Below are 20,730 nucleotides of genomic sequence, written 5' to 3'. Positions count from 1 at the left end.
CTGGAAATCACTGTATCATCAGTCTAACCAAGTCTTTTCTACATTTATCTCCCTGACAGTCTGGTAAAGGGAAAAAGTGAAGCCTTCTTCCCAAACATAACCTCCCCTTAAAATCCCTTCAAACAATTCCTTCCATATGTAGTATTTTCCTCTACAGAATGTCTAGTCTATCATGTTAATGAGTACATGTTAGTTCTCATGTAAATGTACATGTTACACATCATGAAAGGCTAGGAGAGAGCATTTCTAGTAGCAAGTCTTATGGCATACCTGGGAAGCAGATTTCACAGCTCTAGTCTCCAAAAGATATGATGTACAAAGTCACAATGGTAAACTTCAAACTAATCTAAGTACTTCAAACTAACCAACCAATTCAAATGCAGAGATGTAGAAAGAGGGGGGGGTTCTGGTATAGAGAACAGGTGGAGATAATGTGACAACAGGGTAAGATGGAGATTCTCAATCTAGGTCTTCACGAGGCAAGGCAAATTACAGGTATTTCTGCCTGCTACAGTCAGTGGCCACTGTGTGTCACTTAGAGCCATGGACAATGCTTTCCAGAAGTCAAGTCAATGTTGCTGAAGCATTCCAGAACTACAGACTCCTGAACACAGGAGTCAATTAAGAACCCGGGGTCCGGGGAAGCTCAAGGAATAGCAGAACAATCTAGTAGAATCGTATAAATGTCTCAGTATGTGGTGGTAGCAGAGATCTAGAGTAGGGTTCCCCAGCCCAGAGTCGCATATACCCTTACCTAAGATGGCAGAAAGCTTATATGGGCAAACACACCTGGCCTAGAAACTTGTTATCCACTAACCAAACTGTCACCTCATGATTCCTAAATATTGCTTTATTGTCCAGGTGATAGACCTGAAGGCTCAGAGGTGTGTTGAAGGTTAAATCAAGGGTACCCAAGTCCATTCTTAAATTTCCAATCCAAAGAAATTTAACAGAAGCAAGACCAAGGCCTACAGTCATGAAGGAGTGTTGACAATTTAGGGAAGCTCAAGATACTCCCATTTAGAATAGCCAGGATGATGCTTAGTAACAGTGACTCCCTGACGCACAATTTTAAAGACTTCCAAAGTGGACGGTTATTATTTGCAGAGAGCACCCTCTCAGAGAATGTCTTCTCTTTGTCTTCTTCCTTGTCTCCTCCACAGCCCTTAGAGTCATTTCTGAGGTTTAGGTGCTACCACTGGACTTCTGGAGGCTGATGGTAGATTGTTCACTTAGTATGTTTGATACCAGCATTGATCATGCTTACTACAGTAAGGGATTTTTGACAGTTTTAATAACTTAACTGTTCATGCCCAGTCACTAATTTTTGCACATGAACACTAGATGTCACAATTTGTTTGATTGATCCTGTAATTGCATTATCTTACATTTTAAAGATTCAATAATACCTTTGTTAAATTACAAATATACAGAGCATTGGCAGCAAGAGACAAAAGGTATTTTATTGGAAAAACTAATAAATCAAGCCTGGTGCTTTGTGCCGATAATGCCAGCACTCAGGATGTTGACAGAGGGGTACTATGAGTTCAAGAAGTTTGGTTGCCTGGTGAGACCTTTTGCAAGAGCAAACCCCAAAGGAGCAAACATAGAAGAAGTACTTAAAAAACCCTAGAATTAGTTTTTATAAAATGGTGGGGGATTGGGTAGCCCAGGCTGGCCTTGAGTTTGAACCTGGTAAATAGTAACCAAGATGATCTTTAATTTCTTACTAAAACATGTTTACATTCATGTGCCATTTGTTTGTGTGTGTGCTGCCATCTACAAATGGAGTTCAGAGGACAACTTACTTGAGTCAGTTCTCTCCTTCCAGCGTACAGGTTCCAGGGAGGGAATTGTGGTTAGGAGGTTTGGCAGCAAGCTCCTTTGCCTTCTAAGCTATCTCGCCAGCCCCAGATCTTGAATTTTTTGATCCTCCAGCTTCCCCCAGCAGGGACTGTAGGCCTGTTCCAGCATTCACACTTTTATCCCTGAGAGTCTTAAAGGTCCAAAGGAGAACCAACTGAAAATTGTCTTTTTCTAAAAGTGTGAAGCCAGGGAATCTGAAAGAATGAGACCACCATTCCTAATACTGAGAGTCAGACGAAGTCACCTGGTTGAAGACACCCTGCGTCAATTAGGACAAGCTGAATCCTTTGACCTTAGGAAAACACTAACGGTAAAGAAAAATGTCTTGCTGGGCTTTTTTTTTTTTTTTTTTTTTGTGGGATGGGGCATAAGAAGCTGCATTAACAGCCATGGTGATTAAGGTATTAAGGTTTCCAGAAGTTCTCCCTTTCTCTTAAGGGAATAGAACATTTAATTACATGTTAAGTTGCAGGTTAACTCATTATTGATAGTTCTAATGACTCATCCCAGTATTTAATGAAATAAAAATAACAATTTATTTTATAAATCTTCTAGTCCAGCTGAACTTCTGGGTATTTTATTTTATGAATGTGCATTTTTATGTATGATGCTAGGAATAAAACCACCATTTCCACACACGCTAAGTAAGTGCTTTACCACTAAGCTACATCCCCAGTCATATGGATTATTGTTGGAGTTCGTTTACATATCTGAAAGTTAAATAGGGATTGGCTGCACTGTGCTAACACTAGCTGAGGACATTGAGTCATACTTTGTATGTCCTTCCTCCTCTTGGGACCAACAAACATGTTCTTCTCATAGCAGTGCTGGAGATGCAAGCTAGCAATCATTAAATATTGTTTGAGCCAAAGAAGACTCAAGAATGAACCCAAGCCGAAGGCTGGGAAAATTGCAAAATCTCATGCAAAAAAATTCAGTCAAGAAATAGTGAGGAACTAGGACTGTTTGCGCACTCAATAGGTAGCAAATGTAACAGGCAATTTCTCCCATGTTGCTGGTCTCGGCTTTCTACAATGTAGGTTTCAATTCCTGCCACTCTTTATTTACTCTCTATTTAATGCTTTGTGGATGCCTGTAGAGTATTTACTGTGTGGCACTTCAGGACATTTACCATATTGCATACTTAACAGAACATTGACTAATGCTGTGGGTAAGAGGGCAGCCTGGAGTCCCAGGGGGAGTAGATTTTCCTGATACCAGCTGAGAGGGTCAGTAGTGAGCTCCCACAGAAAACAGATCCTGGAGGAGAGCACTCAGACTAGGCAGGGTGATTTCTCAGCATGTGATTCAAATCAAAAACAAAGAATTTTATTTTTGAAACCAGACTCCCTTTGTATCTAGTTTTCTTATGCTTTGTGAGGATATCGATAGAACTTTCTTTTCTCTAAAGGAAATGACTGTCCTTAAAAAGATGTTAACTTCAAGACAGATATAAAATAGACCAAGCATGACAAGACTGCCCTTCCTAATCCTTGCCCTCACTGTAAGTCCTAACCAGGCCAGAGAGTTTGGCCAAAGATCAGCAGGAAAGCTCTCTAAGACAGAGTAAGCAAAAATGGAAGGAATGAAGCTCAAGGCTGCTCATATTCAAAATACAAGACCTGGGAATGGTAGAGTGCTTGCCTAGCATTCCAGGGGTCCCAATTCAATCCCCAGCACCAGAAATTAGATATATAAATAAGTGAAAGAAATTAAATTAGCCAGAAAAGGAAGTAGAAAAGGAATTGTCAGAGCAGGCAGGGTAAAATGAAGTCAGTACTGCGCCATGAAATCCAGAGGCAGGGAGAACTGTTAAAAAGAGGAGCTGGTTCATCTGTTTCCCCTGAGTGTGATGGCAACTAGCTTAGGCAAAAGTACTCAGCCCACGCTCACCGGAAGGGCTGCTTACAGGAAGTAGAGGCTGGAGAATCCAAAAAGCAGTTCTTTAGAGATAAGGTCGCACAGTCTGAAAGAGAATATGAGTCAGCGGGCTCCTGGCCTTCCCTGCTTGGCAGCAAACTGAGGGAAGACAGGGTGTGAGGAGGTAAAGCAATGTGTGTGTCTGGCAGTTCTAGAGAATTCAAGAATGGTCAGGGCAGGCCCAAGACTTTTCCACAAAGGGCAAAGAGCTGTATTTTAAATAAGAGTCTTGAAATAAGTTTTCTTTGTGTAGGTTGAATTTATTCAAGAAATCCGTGCTGAGAGTGGAGGGGTGAGTTCAGAGTTCTTCCACTGCATATTTGAGGAGATGACAGACCCCAAGTATGGAATGTTCATGTATCCCGAAAAGAGTTCCAACATGTGGTTTCCAGTCAGTGTAAGTTATGTCTTTCTCATAGAACATATTAAATGCTGCAATATGAAAACCATAGACGACAGTGTAAAATTAGGACTGTACATCTCTTTTGAGTAGTGCCACATCACTCATGGCGCAGGAGCTGTGCCTTGGCATGATCTGGCAGCATGTAGAAAACCAGACTTATCTAGGTGTGCTATTGCATACCTAACCTCAGTGTTCAAGGCACATGTGGAGGGGACAAAACTGGAGGACAGCTCGAGCTGTTACTGGGAAGCTCAGGGAAAAAAAAAAAAAAAAAAACAGCACTCTGGCCCCACTCAAGATCTACAGAATCAGAACTCATAACACATATAAAATCACCTCAGCGATTCCTATACATGTGAAACTTTAGCATTAATGAAGTGTAATTGAAATACAATAGACAACACAGAAAATACCCAATTTGATGATATACCTATACACCAGGGAAATGATCGCCTCAGTCAAAATAATAAACGTGTACATCATTACCGAAGGCTCTCTCACACTCCTTTCATGTCCATCCTTCCTAAGCAACTACTGATCTGCTTCTTGTTACTAGAGAGTGAACCATAGTCTGGTTCTATAAATTTATATAAATGGAGTTAAGTATGATCAAATTTAATATCTGTCTTTTTTTCATTGAATATACTTACTCTGAGATGCATCCATGTTATGGCATGTGCCCATAATTCATTCCATTTTTTTTAACTATGGAGTGATATTCTATTGCATGGATATCTTAAAACTGTTTACATAATTCTGAGGGACAGTTATTCGGTATGTGTCCCAACCTGGGCTACAGTGTGAGTTCCAGGAAAGGCACAAAGCTACACAGAGAAACCCTGTCTCAAAAAAAATTTTTTTTGAGAGTTATAATATGGAATGCTTCAAATTAGTAGAAACTGTTGATAGCCTATCATAGGTAACTGAATTCTGAAAAGTTGGTTGATTTGTCTATAATGTTTTTCATTTTTATCTTTTTTATACGTTGTATTATACAGTGTCTTACTATGAATGCCAGGCTACCCTTGAACTCGCGATCCTCCCGCCTCCATCTTCCAAGTGCTTGGATTATAGGAGTGCACCACACTTAGCAAAGCCCTCGCTTTTAAGTATAGTCCTACAGTTCTGCTCAGTAGAAAATAGATATACACATACCCCCCAATTAATAAATGCATATGGCTTGATAAAATATCAAAATCAAGTTGAACCAGAGTACATGTTGCAAATTATGGGATAGAAAACTGAGGTTAGGAGAGGCCTTTGCAGATGGTTTGTTCTCTACTTTTAACTCATTTCAAAATTCCATCTGAGGAGAAAATAAGGCAAGAAGAGTGAGGAGAACAAACATCCTGTGAGTTACTGACCCTCATGAACCTGCTTACAGCAAAAATGTCACTGGAGTGGGCATTGTAGAATTTCACACTAGCAACACTTCCTCCCCTGGGCTGCAGTTTGGGCCAGGAAAGTTTTGTTTTGTTTTGTTTTTCTAACCAGGACTACAAGATACAGAGAAGAAAAGTAAAGACAGCCGCATTAGTCTGTTTTTGGTGGTGTCACTTTAATGGACTACCTGAGTACTTTGTTAAGGAGAGTAAGTCTATTCAGCTCAGAGCTCTAGAAGTCTAAGGGCCATGACACTGACATTCATTAGCTCTCACAAGGACTCCTGGCACAAGGCATCAATCAGGACAGGATTTTCTGCAGGCTAAGAAATGGCATAGTAAGACAGAATGCCAGAGTGAGAAAGGGGCCCCATGGGAGCTATACCAATGGTAAGCCTCTATGTGGGGCTGCACTGCTAAATGGAGACATCATGTAATGCTCATCTGGCATTTGTTCTGCCAAAGTGAAGCATCAATACAGAGCCACCTTCCTTCCTCAAGGTTGCTTTTCTCCATTAATTGGAAGGGAAGGACCTTAAAATTCCAAATAAAAACTTTGTAATTGCACCTGAGCATTTGTTTCTACATTCCAGATATGCTATCAGTAAAAAAAAAAAAAAAAAAAAAAAAAAAAAAAAAAAAAAATTTGCTTAATGTTCTGCATTGTTAATTTATATTTAAAGTTATGCAAGAAGCGGGGCATGATGGTACATGGCTGTAATCTCACACTTGGGAGGTAAGGCAGGAGGAATCCAAGGTCACCCTCAGCTATACAGTGAGTTTTGAGAACATCCTATAAGTCTCAAACAAACAAACGTAAACAACAGAAAGAACATTATGGAAGAAATTTAAATTTTATTGCAACTTAGAACAGAGTTTGAAATGTGTATTCTTTTGAAACCCAGTTTGTGTCTAACTTGGGGTGTTAATTAGAAAAAGGAGCTAAAATTGGTTATTTATTAATCTAATTGTGCCTTTGTATAACTGGTTATTTATAATAGCTTAGGAGTTTGTTTTTTTTTTCCGTCTTATTTTCCAGCCTAAGATTGAGAAGAAGAACTATTACCTTTTTGGGATCTTGTGTGGACTTGCCCTATCCAATTTAAAGGCTGTCAACCTTCCTTTCCCACTGGCTTTATATAAGAAACTTCTGAAACAAAAGCCATCACTGGAAGATTTAAAAGAACTCAGTTTTCCCTTGGGGAAGTAAGTATATACATTTGCTTGTTAAGAACAGTATTAAGGCTTAGTGCCCTTTAGATGAGCTTCCATAATCATGACTTTCAATAAGCCTTCAAAAATGATGAAAACCCAGGTGCTCCTTTGATTATTAACTAACTAATACAATAAAAAGAGTGGACCTGGGCTCTTTAATCAAGATGGAAAGTACTTAGGTGACTTCTCAGGATGTGCATTGGTTATTCTTTTTATCCTATATATACATATAGTGCTATAAGTGCACATACATATATAGATATGCTTCATAAATATATGTTGTGTATAAGTACATATGTATATGGTTTATAAATAGACACAGTGCTATATAAGTGCATATATATATACAAAGCTTATAAATAAATTTAGGGCTATAAGTATATACATGTATAGATAGATATGTTTTATGAATAGATGCAATGCTATAAGTCCATATTCATAGAAGTGGTTTATAAATAGATTCAGTGCTGTAAGTGTGTGTATATAGAGAGATGTGATTTATAAATGTAGTGTGATAAGTGCATTATATAAATAGATGTGATTTATTAATAAACACGGAGCTATTTGTGTGTGTGTGTATATATACAGAGATATGATTTATAAATAGATACAGAGATATAAGTTTATGAGATAGATGTGATTTATAAATATAGTGCTTTATGTGTATATATGTGGTTTATAAATTAATCTAGTACATAAGTGCATATATATATATATATGATTTACAAGTTGATTTACTACCATAAGTGCATATATATATATATATATGGTTTATAAATAGATATAGTACCATAAGTGCATATGTGTATGTTTATAAGTAGATACAGTGCCATAAATCATATATATATATATATATATATATATATATATATATATATATATATATGATTTATCAAAAAAATGAAAGCATGCTCAGGTTTACTAGTAACTGAGTGAATATACATGAAATGCCTTTTTTCTGCCAACAAGTTTTTCTTAAAGTGTTGACAAAAAATTGAGGGAAATCGCCGGGCGGTGGTGGCACACGCCTTTAATCCCAGCACTTGGGAGGCAGAGGCAGGCGGATCTCCGTGAGTTCGAGGCGAGGCCAGCCTGGTCTACAGAGCGAGATCCAGGAAAGGCACAAAGCTACACAGAGAAACCCTGTCTCGGAAAAAAAAAAAAATTGAGGGAAATGATTATTTTTCATGGACCATTAGTGGTAGATTTTTATTAAAGCAGAATTTCTCAACATTGGCAATTTTGACATTTTAAGCTTTTCTGCTTTGAATGTGTTGGGTGGGGATGAAACCCCGGGGCTCCTCCCTCTTGGACAAGAGCATCTACTGACCTATAACCTTGGGCATCTGGTTGTTTGAATTCTGTTTGTGAGAGGCTGTTCTGGGCATTATGATGTGTTTAATAATATCTGGGACCACTACTTACTAGATGACAACCCTTAACTGTGACAGCCAAAGACATCTCCAGACTTTGCAAAATAAATCCTCCCCACTTTAGAGGTAAGGGCTCCTCTGTGTAATAATTTTCACAGTATGCAGCAGTATCAACAAGGTAGAGTTGATTAACAAATCAAATTTTAAATGAAGATAATTCAAGGAAGAGGAGTAGGAAAAAGTATGAGAAGAAATTTGCACTGAATTTTGTGCATGTCTATATTACTTAATTTTGCCCCATTGAATGATTATTACTTTAAAATTTTATAATACCAAATATGTAATTTTAAATTCAATTTTTCAATAGGAGTTTGCAAGAAGTTCTAAATTGTGAGGCTGATGACATTGAAGAACTTCATATACATTTTTCTGTGAGTAACAGGAAAAAACTAGGTTGGCTTTAATCTGGTTTTTTGGTGGGGAGTTGCTCAAGATTGAATCCATGCCAAGAAAGTATTATACTAATAGGATACATCCTCAGCCATTATCTTTTATTTTAAAAATACTTTTATTATAGAACCTTTAATATGGAATGTCCACATTTTTTTTTTCTGGAGCTGAGGACCAAACCCAGGGCCTTGCGCGTGGTAGGCAAGCGCTCTACCACTGAGCTAAATCCCCAGCCCCAAATGTCTACATTTTTAAAGATAATATTTCTGTGAAAATTTCTCCAACCTGGTCTTCATTTGTATATCTTATGTGTACAGACTCTTAAATATGGATATAGCAAACATTCATTTAATGCAAACAGTGTCCTTAACTAAACAGGATAATTTGTGCTTGAAATATATACATACAACATGTATTGGGGAAGGTTTAAATTTTTTTATATGGCAGAGTAGCTTCTGCCTTTAATCCCAGCAGCTGAGAGGCAGAGGCAAGGGATCTCTCTGTGTTCAAGGCCAGCCTGGTCTACATAGCAAGCTCCAGGTCAGCCAGCATTACATAGAAATACCCTGTCTCTAAATCTTAAAAATCTAAATGTATGCGTGTGTGTGTGTGTATGTGTGTGTGTGCGTGCGTGCGTGCGTGCGTGCGTGCGTGTGTGTTTAAAAGTCTGGAGTTGGGTGTGGTGGTGCATTCTGGGAAGGGCTATAGGCAAGTCTGAGGCCAGATTGGCCTACATAAATAGACTCTGTCACAACAAACAAAAGACTTAACTGAAAAATGATTGTCTCCAGTCATTTTACATTTTATAGGGAATATGTACTGACAATAATCGCAGACTTATGTTCATGTTTATCATTCGATTGTATTTTGGTTACAGATATACTGGGATCAAAAAGATGCTGGCTTAATTCCAAATGGGATCTCTGTACCTGTGAACCAAACCAACAAGTAAGATTCGAGACCTAAAATGTCTACTTTGAATAGGCATTAAATGTTTGTATCAAAACAATTTAAAATATATCTGAGCTTCTCAGTTCTTCATTTTAGTTCCTCATCTTTTAGAATGCTAAACAGGTAGGAGAAGATGAGAAATGATTCAAGAATAGATATTTCTGTCATCTAAGAGATTTTTAGTCCCTGGTCTATGCTATACTCTGTTCCAGATACTGGTAATGGAGCTGTGAAAAAGACAAACTGATATCAGAGTGGGCAGGAAGCTGATACCCAAATAGACTATCATGTAATGTATCAAATAAACTAACTCGTGCCTACTTAAGGGACCTGACTGCAAACTGTTCATCAATGTTCAGTTAAAGTATTAGCAACTTGAAGTCCGCCGTGGCAGGAATATTTTAAAAATTGGCAAATGTTACAAATGAGGTTTTCCTTTCTGTCTTTTCTGTTTTCCCTCCACCTGCTCTCTCTCTGTTTTTCTCTTCCTCTCTGTCTCCTTACATCCCACTCTCCCCCACCTTCCTTTTGGAAAACTGGTTGTTACACGTTTAGCAGCATATGACTGGTTATGTGGAGGACAGAAGGAGGAGGTTTAAACAGGTCAGTTAACAAAGGCAGTTTAAAGTGGTGTTGGGGATGTGTGTGACCATGTTTCTAGTGGCAACCCCACTTAGCCTACTTTTCATTACTATAATGAAATATCAAACACTGAGTAACTTTATAAAGAAGGGAGTTTTATTTATCTCACGGTTCTGAAAATGCATGGACCACATCTGTCCGTGGCCTTCTTGCTGGCAGCATCTTGAGTGTGAGAGAGTAGTGCCTGACAAGACATAAGGAGCACGAGTGTGCGCCTCTTTTGAACTTCCTCTTGCACCCCATTAGGCTACCAGAGTTCAATGATGGTGCTCTATGTAGTGATTTTGTGTAACTAATCACTCTCCAAAAGCCCACCATAAACACTATAGTCAGATCAACTTTCTCTCTTCTTAATACCCAACAATGGTAGAAATATATGTCAAGACATAAATCTTCGTGGGACAGTCAAACCACATCCACACTGTGTCACTTGCCACCAGGAAATCTATGATACTGTGCAAAGTGTATTCTGTAATGCAAGGCAGACCTTTCAGAACTTATTTCCACAAATTAGTTCTGCTAAAAGAGAAAAGGCGGGAGGAACAAAAGGCACCAGCCCTGAGAACATCACTTTTGGATGAAAATCTATTGACTAGATAGAAGTTTCCAGGTAAAGAAGAAGCATGCCATGCTAGAGAGAATGTTTACACTGTGTGGTTCCCTACAAACAAGAGGAAGCAAGAGAAGAGTGGCAGAGAGGAATGTGTAGAGGCAAAGAACCAAGGGTCAAATGGTTGGACTTATGTCCACCCTTAGTCTCCTGTGATAGGAAAGCATATGACATTCCATAGTCATCATACTCGACAAATTTTGAATTTTTGACTATTCTCTAAGCTAGTTACATGAGATATAATACTTCTTTATGATGCTGGAGAACAGCCAGTGAGCAAAATGGCTAAGCTATAATGTTTAGTAGGTTAGAGATATTAAATGAATTTTCCATGTATAATGAGCTCGTTGGGACATATCCCTATAGAAAGTCAAGGAACGCTTATGTTCAGATTGGAGTTACATTTGCTCCTTGCAATAAGGAAAATGAGAACACTCTAAAGCTATAATCGTGCTCTTATATCCTCTAAAGACTTTTCTTGTAGTTGGCTAGGTTTTCATCTCCCTGTGTTGTATGGACTTGTGGGCTACACAGAAGAAATATACTTTGCTTTCTCCATAGAGCAAAAAGAGCAAAATAGATAATATTGTAGTCACTGATAAGGTATGTCATTTTTTTTTAAATTTTTCTTCCCTCAAGGAAAGACTATGTTTCTAAGTGTGTCGATTACATTTTTAACACTTCTGTAAAGACGATTTATGAGGAATTTCATAGAGGATTTTACCAGGTGTGTCACTGGGATATAATTAGACGGTTCCAGCCTGAAGAGCTAATGACAGCAATAATTGGAAATGTTACTTATGACTGGACACAATTTGAAAATGTAAGTGACAACCTGAGTACCCTATAACTTTTTCAAATAACTGATACATATCCCCCCTAAAACTTTACCTCTTTTTTCCTCTTGTTCTCAAGAATTCACAGTATGAAGAAGAATATCACAAATCACACCCAACTATTCTACTCTTTTGGAAAGCTTTCCACAGATTAACTTTGGAAGAAAAGAAAAAATTCCTCTGTAAGTACTGTAATCATCATTCTTAATGTGATTGATCATTCTTAGTGGTAAGGCGCATGAATTTATAGAGGACAAAACCCACGTATCATGACTTTTCTAGGCTTCCCCTGCCCCTGTGCAGTTTCCTATGAACAAAAAAATATTTTGCTGATATTTATTAATTCCTTATTATTTATCTCGAGTTTTTTTTATATAAAATACCTTAACAAAATTGTATTTCTTTCTAGTGTTTCTTACAGGACATGATAGATTTCATGTAAAAGGCCTACAGTTTAATGGAATAAAATTTCGTTGTCCTCAAACTCTCAGTGAAAAGGATAACCCAAGATCATTGACATGTTACAGTATTCTAGACCTGCCTAAATATTCTACCATGAAAAGGATGAAGGAAGCACTTCAGGTGGCAATCAATAATAACAAGGGGTTTGTCTCATGGAGACGATGCTGAAATAATCACCTCCCACCATATAACCACCGGCGTCAGGAATTATGTCTTTGGCTTTTGGGTTCTTCAGTTTTTCCTTAATCTAATTCGTACAAAAGGTTAAAGGATTTTACTTAGAATTAGTCGGGTAGTTTTTTCGATAAAGAAGTTATGAATTAATGTTTTAGTGGAACAAGATTCTGTAAAACATTTGCTATATTCCTAATTTTGCTATTAGAATGTTTGTTTGGGCTGAAATATTTTCTGAACAACAATTATCATTTAATAATGTACTAAATATTTTGAATATTCAGTATTGGTGCTAGAGAGAGAACTCAGTGGTAAAGAGCACTGGCTGCTCTTCCAGAAGACCAGGCTTTAATTTCCAGCACCCACATGGCTGCTCACATCCCACCTGTAACTTCAATCCTAGTAGACCCTCTTCTGGCCTCCAAGACACTGCATGGATATGGTACACAGACATACACACAGACAAAACACTCATAGATGTAAATTAACAATAAATAAATAGATAAATAAATAAATAAAATAGTATTTACTTAAAATGTTATTGTACCAATAATAAACTATTGATTTGAAAGAATATATAACTCTGAAAAAGTTAGCAAAAATATGCACTGCTTTCAATATGTTTTTGAGGGACATAAATGTATATTTTGTATTAAGGAATATATTTAGAGTTTTTGATCTTAGTTAATGCTAAATAATTTATTTTCAAAATCTAAGTGTTGAAGTTTATGATTCTTTGAACGTATTTATACATATACTTAGTACAGTTTTTCTGAAGTCATTTTAAATGTAGATAATGTTATTTTGGTAAAATATGGAGCCCAATCAGGAACTCATCAGAAAATGTGAAGAAGTTGAAATATGTCTTATTATGATGTTATAGAGCAAATAATGAAGTTATTGAAGCAATATAACTACTATGGGAAATGATCAATATGTCTTATATAGTGGTTTTACTTAATGTTAAAATGTAAACTGCATTATACAGCTTTGAGATGATTTTATAAACTTATATGGTTTGTCATAAGAGTGGCATATATGATGTCATGACAGGCCCTCATCGTAAAAGTTCCTTTCCTGTAAGGATGTTGTATAGCACTTTATCAGACTTCACATGCGAGTTGTTCACCGTCTCCAAAGGAACCAAACAAACTAATAAGTGTAGGAGATTATAAAATGATTGTTATCAACAGCAACAACAAAAACAAATATTTCACTGGAAGAGGGAACCGTCTTCAGTTAATTCCCTGATTGCAGCATTGTTCCAGGACCAGACAAAAATGTTACAAAGAAAGAGAACCATAGAAATCTTATGTAGACAAACACCAGAATTCTTTGCTACATTTTAATGTACACAGCATGCCCCGCCTGCAGGGCTACAACGGTTCTCGACTACCCTAAGGAGGGAATGTAGGGACAGGAGATACAAAGGAAAATACACCAAGTCTAGATTCTGATCAAGGTGCAACTTTATTTCCTTCCAAAAGGGTTTATATAGTTCCTGCAGGGTGGGGGAAGGAAGAAGCTGTCATCTACATAAGGTGGGGCAAGCTAACAGGATATTTGTATAGGATGTTTACAGGGTGAAAGGGTCAAGGGCTCTGACTCAATGTCCTGTTGCTAGGCAACCTGACTGTAAGATGATCTAGTTCCCTGTCTTATCGGGGGTCTGTATTTTTCCACTAACTAGAGATTCTGTCCTTGTCCCTGACACAGCACATCCAATAAAATGTAGAAGGGATAATGCCTCACAACCAAGTAGGAATTAACCCAAAAAGGCAGTTAAGAATCAACTCTATCTCACCACATTAATGGGAAAGAATGCCAGTACAATACCTCAGAGTGCGCAGAAAAGAACCTGGGCCAAATTTAACAGTTAGTCATGTAGGAGAATGCAAACAAGGGCTAAAGGAGACTGCCAACTCAATAAAACCTAAACACAGTTGATTTCTCAGTGGCAAAAGACTGAATGCTTTCCAGGACCAAGAAAATGAAAAAGCTTATCATGTTCATGTAACACTATATTTAGGGTCTGAATCCATATTATAATGTGAAGAAAATAAAAGACATTAACTCAGGAACAAAGAACAAAATTGTTTTATTTTCTGATTATATTAACTATGGAGAAGAGTCTACAAAAAAGCAGATTAATATAGAAAGAGCTCAGGACTCAAGATCACAATCATACATTGGATTGAAAAAAGCATCATTTACAATATAAAAAATACCAGAGAGCAATTTTAATAATTTTTTAAATATTTTACAATGAGAACTATATTGTTGAAAGAAACTAAGGAAGTCTTAAGTTAATATGCATAGAGATATCATATTTATTGATAACAACATGCCATTTTTCCAATTTTTGTGTGTATGTGTGTGTGTCTATTTGTATGTGTATGCATGTGTATGTATGGTGCCTCTCTGTCTGTCTGTCTGTGTCTGTGTGCATATGGTGTGTGTGTCTATCTGTGTCTGTGTGTCTGCATGTCTGCGTGTGTATCTGTGTGTCTGCATGGGAGACTTGCTATGTTGCTTATTGTTTTAAGAGATTGTTTGGTCTCAGACCTAGAAAAGCTGGGACTACTGACTGGCACATGTGGTCAAATGATCATTTAATTTAACCCAGCAATTTACTCTGTAAAGAAATGGATAAACTGATCCTGACATATATAATGCAAAGGGCTCAGAATAGCCAAGACATAACTGAAGAAGAGCAATGTTGAAGGCTATGGTGGTTTGAAGGAGAATGACCCAATACGCTAAGATATTTGAACACTTGGTTCACAGTTAGTGGCCCTGTTTGAGAAGGTTTAGAAGGTGTGGCCTTGCTGGAGGAAGTATGGCATTGGGGGTGGACTTCAAAGTTTCAAAAGCCACATACCATTCCCAGTTTGCATGGTGGGCTTCAAATAGAAGAAGAGCACATCTTCAAACATCCTAGATCAAGATGTAAGCTTCCAGCTCCAGCCACCATGCTTGCCTGCCCATCTGCTGCCAATCCTCCCCACTGTGACTGTGATGGACTCTCTTACCCCTCTGGGACTATAGCTCCAAATAAACCCTTCCTTCTATACACTGCCTTGTTTGTGATGTTTTATCATAGCAATAGAAAAGTACTAATACAGGGGGCTCATATGCACTGATTATGTGACTCACTTTGAGTTTAGAGTGAAAGAGACAGTGTAAAGTAAAAAAAAAAAAAACTGTGCAGGTCGGTAGGTCACCTAAAACAGAACTGGAAAGTCAGAAGTGGCTACACATGGCCAGCCAGGAGCCTCTTGCCTTCCACCTGTGAGTAAAACCTAGACCTCTGTACATGGTAGGAAAGTATTCTGCCACTGAGTTAGATGGCCTTACCCCTGCTAAGCACCCAGGCCTGTATCTTTCAGCCAGATCCTACAACCTGAATCAGACCACACCTCCCTGAAGCTCTCTCTGGGTCACAGAGTGAGCATGTAGTCTGTGCTGTGGCTGAACAGCACCTCCTGATTTATGGTCCCCACCAGTCAGTACCTGGCTTCTCCATGCTTTTTTTTTTAATCACATACACTATGCTAAACTAAATCCCAGGGTGTAAAACTTCTGCTACTCCTAAGCAGTTATAAAAAGTCAGATGTTTCCTATTTTCTAGGGATTGAGCTGATATGCCTAAGAATGATTCTCTGGGAAAGGTGCCTCGAAAGATGCTCCCTGAAGAGGTTCCTTTGGCCTCAGCCATTGTCCTTTTCATGCTCCCTACCCCAACTCATTTTGTTAATGAGGTTCCTCTCCAGGTTTTCTCATCTTTTGACTTTAACTAATTCTTATCTTGCGTGCGTGTGTGTGTGTGTGTGTGTGTGTGTGTGTGTGTGTGTGTGTGTGTACATATGCATGTATCTATGTGAGTGTATTTGGATGTGCATGTCTGTGTAGGCCAGAGGTTGAATTTTAGTGCCTTCCTCTACCATTCTCTACTAACTTTTTGAGACAGGGTCTTCGTTGAACCTGGACTTCTCTAGAAGTTTCAGCTAGACTGGCTGGCCAGTGAGTCCCCAGAATCTCTCTGCTCCCTCAGCAGGCTTACAAACACACACAGACACACAGACACACAGACACACACACACACACACACACACACACACACACACACACACACACACACACCATTGCACCTGGCTTTTCTGTGGGTGTTGGGTATCCAAACACAACTCCTCATACTTAGATAGCAAACATTTTGCCTATGAATCCATCTCCCCAACTCTGAATTTAAGTATTTCTGTATATTTACACTAAGGTCTGTTTTTCATAAACAGCGTATAGTAGAGGGGTAATTGGTTTTGTTTTAGATTATAACAAACTTTGTGTGTCTGTTGTTTTTTTCTTTGAGAAAGAGTCTCCTATTTTGGTCCAGACTGGCCCTGGACTTCTGGGCTCAAGAGATCCTCTTGCCTCAGTGTCTGTGCAGCTGCTCCTACAAGTGTGTACCACCACAACTGGCTTCTTTGAAACAACAAATCTTTATTCTGGGAAACTCTAGAAGGCTTCCCTTAGTTTTTGATCTTCTGGTAGTTTTACTATCACATACTTTGGTTTTATTTCTATTTAAGTTTTGCTTGGTATGTTCAGTTTTGAGGAACATTGGCTTTTTCTAGTTCTCGCATCTAGGTGAGTGCTATTTTCCAGCAGGCCCTGGGTCTACCTTCTGGGACTCTAATTACATGTGCCCTCTCCAGCCTGGAGTTGTGTGTGTTCTTGTCGTGTTCCATCTTCACTTCATGGAGTTTTCTGACACCTTCCAATCCTCTGAACTCTTCAATACATGAGGTTCTCTGCATTTTTAACTTTGGTTGTTACATTTTTTTAAGGTTTAAGATTTTAATTTCCTCATGAGATTTTCCATATTGTCATTTTGTCTGAACTATTGATTGCACTTACCTAATTTTTTTAATTTTTTAATTGGCGTACGTTACTTGTATAAAGTAATGGATTTCATGATGACACTTTCATAAATAGAAATAGATTTTGATCATATCCAGTTCCTCTATTATCTTTTTATTTTATTGGCTTGAGTGTTGGCTGAGCAGTTAAGAGCACTTATTAATCTTTCAGAGGACTTAGGTTTGATGCCCTGTACCCACATGGCAGCTGACAACCCCTTGTAACTCAAGTCCCAGGGGACCTGGTGCACTTTTCTGATGTCTCTGTGCACCAACCATGCATGTGGTGCACATTCATACATGCAGACTCACATACATAAAATAATAAATCTTTAAAAAATTATATTTCCTTCTTACTTCCCCCCTCTTTATCCTTTGTTGCCTATTTTACTTCCACGTTCTTCTTTTCACTCCCTAAGTCCCATATATTAGAGGGAACATGTCATTTGCCTCTGTGAGGCTGGCTCATTTCACTTGGCATCATCACATGATGTGGTCATCATTTGACATGTCTTTGTTGTTTCTGTGTCCCTTTTCATGGTATACTGAGTCATTAATGCAAATCTACACCTACTGAGAAGAGTTGCAGCTTTAAGGCTCAGTTCCTCCCGGTGTGCCTCCACACCTCACCTGTGCCTTTCCTGGGATTGACTCAATGGCTTTGTCAGCCTCTTACTCTGAGTCCTTACATTTGAGAAGCAGTTATCTTATTATTATTATTTTTATGAGTCAAGTGTATGTTGGAAGACACTCAGACTTGTATGGAGTCTAGTTCTGAACTCTTAGACACCTGGTCAGTCTTCTTGGAGTGTTGTATTCTCTCTGTTCGGTAGCAGGTTTATACTCCAAGGAATTTATTTCTTCCATGTCTGTCTTACACCTTACATACCTTTTCTTTCTGTTTGTCTTTTTCTTCAGAAGAATTAAGCACAGTAGTGTGGTTATACTTCCCATAGTTTCATTTGATGTGTAGCCTACCCACAATCCAAAAATAGTAAACAAAAATAAACATCTTATACAGTTTAACATCTTAAGTAGTACGGTGTAATCAAGTGCCATCTTAATCTGTTTCATCCAAATATAAGCCATCTTTTAGTTTTCCACATTGACAGGGAGGTATCACAGTGCTTGTGTTCAAATAACAATATGAGTAGTGGTATGGGCAATTTTAATATATTTAAGTCATAAAGCACTTCCTTGAAGTAAAATTTAAATGTTTATAAAAAGTGTGCATGCATAGGAAAATACAACCTATATACAGTCTCAGACTATTGACATTCTGAGACCTCTATGGATGCCTTTGAACATAATAACCTATAGATGAAGGGTACTACAATATCCTGAACCAGGCTTCAGGATGCTTGAAGGCATGGAGGCCATGGCAGTGTCAGATTTTTATTTTAATACAGTCCCATTGTAATGTTTATTGTAGATTCTGCATATGGGCCCTCAAGAAAGTATTTTCAGTGAATAGATGTTCACTTTTTAAAAGGAAATACTAAGCCAGCCGGTGGTGGTACATGCCTTTAATCCCAGCACTAGGGAGGCAGAGGCAGGTGGATCTGTGCAAGTTTGAGGCCAGCCTGGGCTACAGAGTGAGTTCCAGGAAAGGCGCAAAGCTACACAGAGAAACCCTGTCTCTAAAAGCCGAAAAAGAAAAGGAAATACTAGTGGTTTTGAAATAGATTATCCAGTTGTCTGTTGTTGTTGTTGTTGTTGTTTGTATAGGAACTGACAGATCACCAGTGAAAGATTTAAAGAATATGGGAATAACATTTTGCTGTCCAGATCCTAAATATTTGAGTCCAAAGTGGGGAGGAAGCCTAACCATAACAATAACAAAAATAACAAGAATCAATAAATACTTCTCATTGTTAACTCTCAATATTGAGGGTCTCAATTCCCCAATAAAAAGACACAGACTAACCAACTGGATTAGAAAACAAAACAGTATCCATCTTTCTGTCCCATCCAAGAAACACACCCTAGCCATTACCTCAGTATAAAAGGATGAAAAAAGATATTTCAAGCAAATAGACCCAAGAAGCAAGCAGGTATATCTATCTTAACATGTGACCAAAAAAAAAAAATACCAAAACTAACCAAAAGGATAAGGAAGGAAAGATACTACATACTCACCAAAGGAAGAATCCACCAAGAACATAAGAACATATTGTAATTCTAAACATTTATGCACCCAAGTTAATAAAAGAAACACTACCACAGCTAAAATCACACATTGACCCTCATGCAGTGATAGCAGGTGGCTTAATCATCCCACAGTCACTAGTAGACACGTCATACAGACAAAAAATTAACAGAAAAAATGCTAGAGTTAAATAACATCATAAAACAAATGGACCTATAAGACAGCTATAGAACATTCCAGCTAAACACAAAAGAATATACTGTCATCACAGCAGCTTGAGATTTTCTCCACAATTGACCACATACTTGGACATGAAACAAGACTCAACAGATGTAAGAAAACTGAGATAACACCCACATGTTATCTGACCATAATGGATCAGCTATCGAATATCAACAGTAAGATTACAAATTCATGGACACAGAACAACTCACTACTGAATGAAAAATGGTTCAAGACACAAATTAAGGAGGAAATTAAAAACTTTTTATAATTGAGTAAAAATGAAAACACAACATACTAAAACCTATGGGACAGAATGAAGGAAGATCTAAGAATCAAGTTCATAGCTAAGTGCCTACACCAAAAAAAATTGGAGAGACTTCATATTAGTAACTTAGTAACACACCTAAAAGCTCTAGAATAACAGGAGAAATAATGCCCCAAATGATTAGATGGCAAGAAACAATCAAACTCAGGGCTGAAATCAATGAAATGGCACTGGGGTGGGGGGATGTTGGAGAAGCTAGGAAACAAAGAGTTGGTTCTTTGGGAAAATCAACAAGCTTGATGAACTCTTAGCTAAATTGATTAAAAGACAGAAAGAAAATAACCAAATTAATAAAATTAGAAACGAGAAGGGGGCATTACAACAGATACCAAGGAAATCCAGAGAACCTTACGGACATACTTTAAAAACCTGTGCTCCACCAAACTAGAAAACCTAAAATAAATTGGTAGATATCTTGATATATGTGAACTATTGAGGTTAAATCAAGATCAGATAAGCAACTTCCACAGAACCAGATCCAATAGTAGAATAGAAACAGTAATTAAAAGCCCCCCAAAAAAAACCCACAAGGAAAGATAGATTAAGTGCAGAACTGAACCAGACCTTCAAAGAAGAATTAATACTGATACACCTGAAATTATTCTGAAAAATAGAGACTAAAGTAACATTTCATAATTCTTTTTATGAGGCTACAATTACCCTGATACTAAAACTACAGCAACTCAAAAAAAAAAAATTATAAACCAGTATCCCTTATATATTAGTCAGGGTTTCCTAGAGAAACAAAAAATCCCTTACAGGCATGCCCAGTCATTTAAATTTTAGTAAATCCCAGGTATAGTCAAGTTTACAACTAAGAATAGCCATTAT

General features: G+C 37.8%; 1 protein-coding gene across 5 annotated transcripts in view; it reads left to right on the top strand.

Moving 5' to 3' along the window:
* Herc6 (HECT and RLD domain containing E3 ubiquitin protein ligase family member 6) overlaps window positions 1–12,765 on the top strand; it is a 55,104-nt gene extending 42,339 nt beyond the window's left edge. For all 5 annotated transcript variants that reach the window (XM_028895248.2, XM_028895247.2, XM_028895246.2 and 2 more), the window contains 8 exons: window positions 2,045–2,176; window positions 4,040–4,183; window positions 6,611–6,777; window positions 8,527–8,590; window positions 9,487–9,557; window positions 11,452–11,635; window positions 11,728–11,830; window positions 12,058–12,765. In XM_028895248.2, the coding sequence (XP_028751081.1) occupies window positions 2,045–2,176; window positions 4,040–4,183; window positions 6,611–6,777; window positions 8,527–8,590; window positions 9,487–9,557; window positions 11,452–11,635; window positions 11,728–11,830; window positions 12,058–12,278 (1,086 nt within the window). In that variant the 3' untranslated portion in view covers window positions 12,279–12,765. The remainder of the gene's footprint in view (window positions 1–2,044; window positions 2,177–4,039; window positions 4,184–6,610; window positions 6,778–8,526; window positions 8,591–9,486; window positions 9,558–11,451; window positions 11,636–11,727; window positions 11,831–12,057) is intronic.
* The last annotated feature ends 7,965 nt before the right edge of the window (window positions 12,766–20,730 follow it).

Source organism: Peromyscus leucopus, chromosome 3 (genome assembly GCF_004664715.2).
Source record: "Peromyscus leucopus breed LL Stock chromosome 3, UCI_PerLeu_2.1, whole genome shotgun sequence".
NCBI lineage: Eukaryota > Metazoa > Chordata > Mammalia > Rodentia > Cricetidae > Peromyscus > Peromyscus leucopus.
The sequence above is the reverse complement of the archived record's forward strand: the minus strand, read 5'-3'. Positions and strand labels throughout refer to the sequence as shown.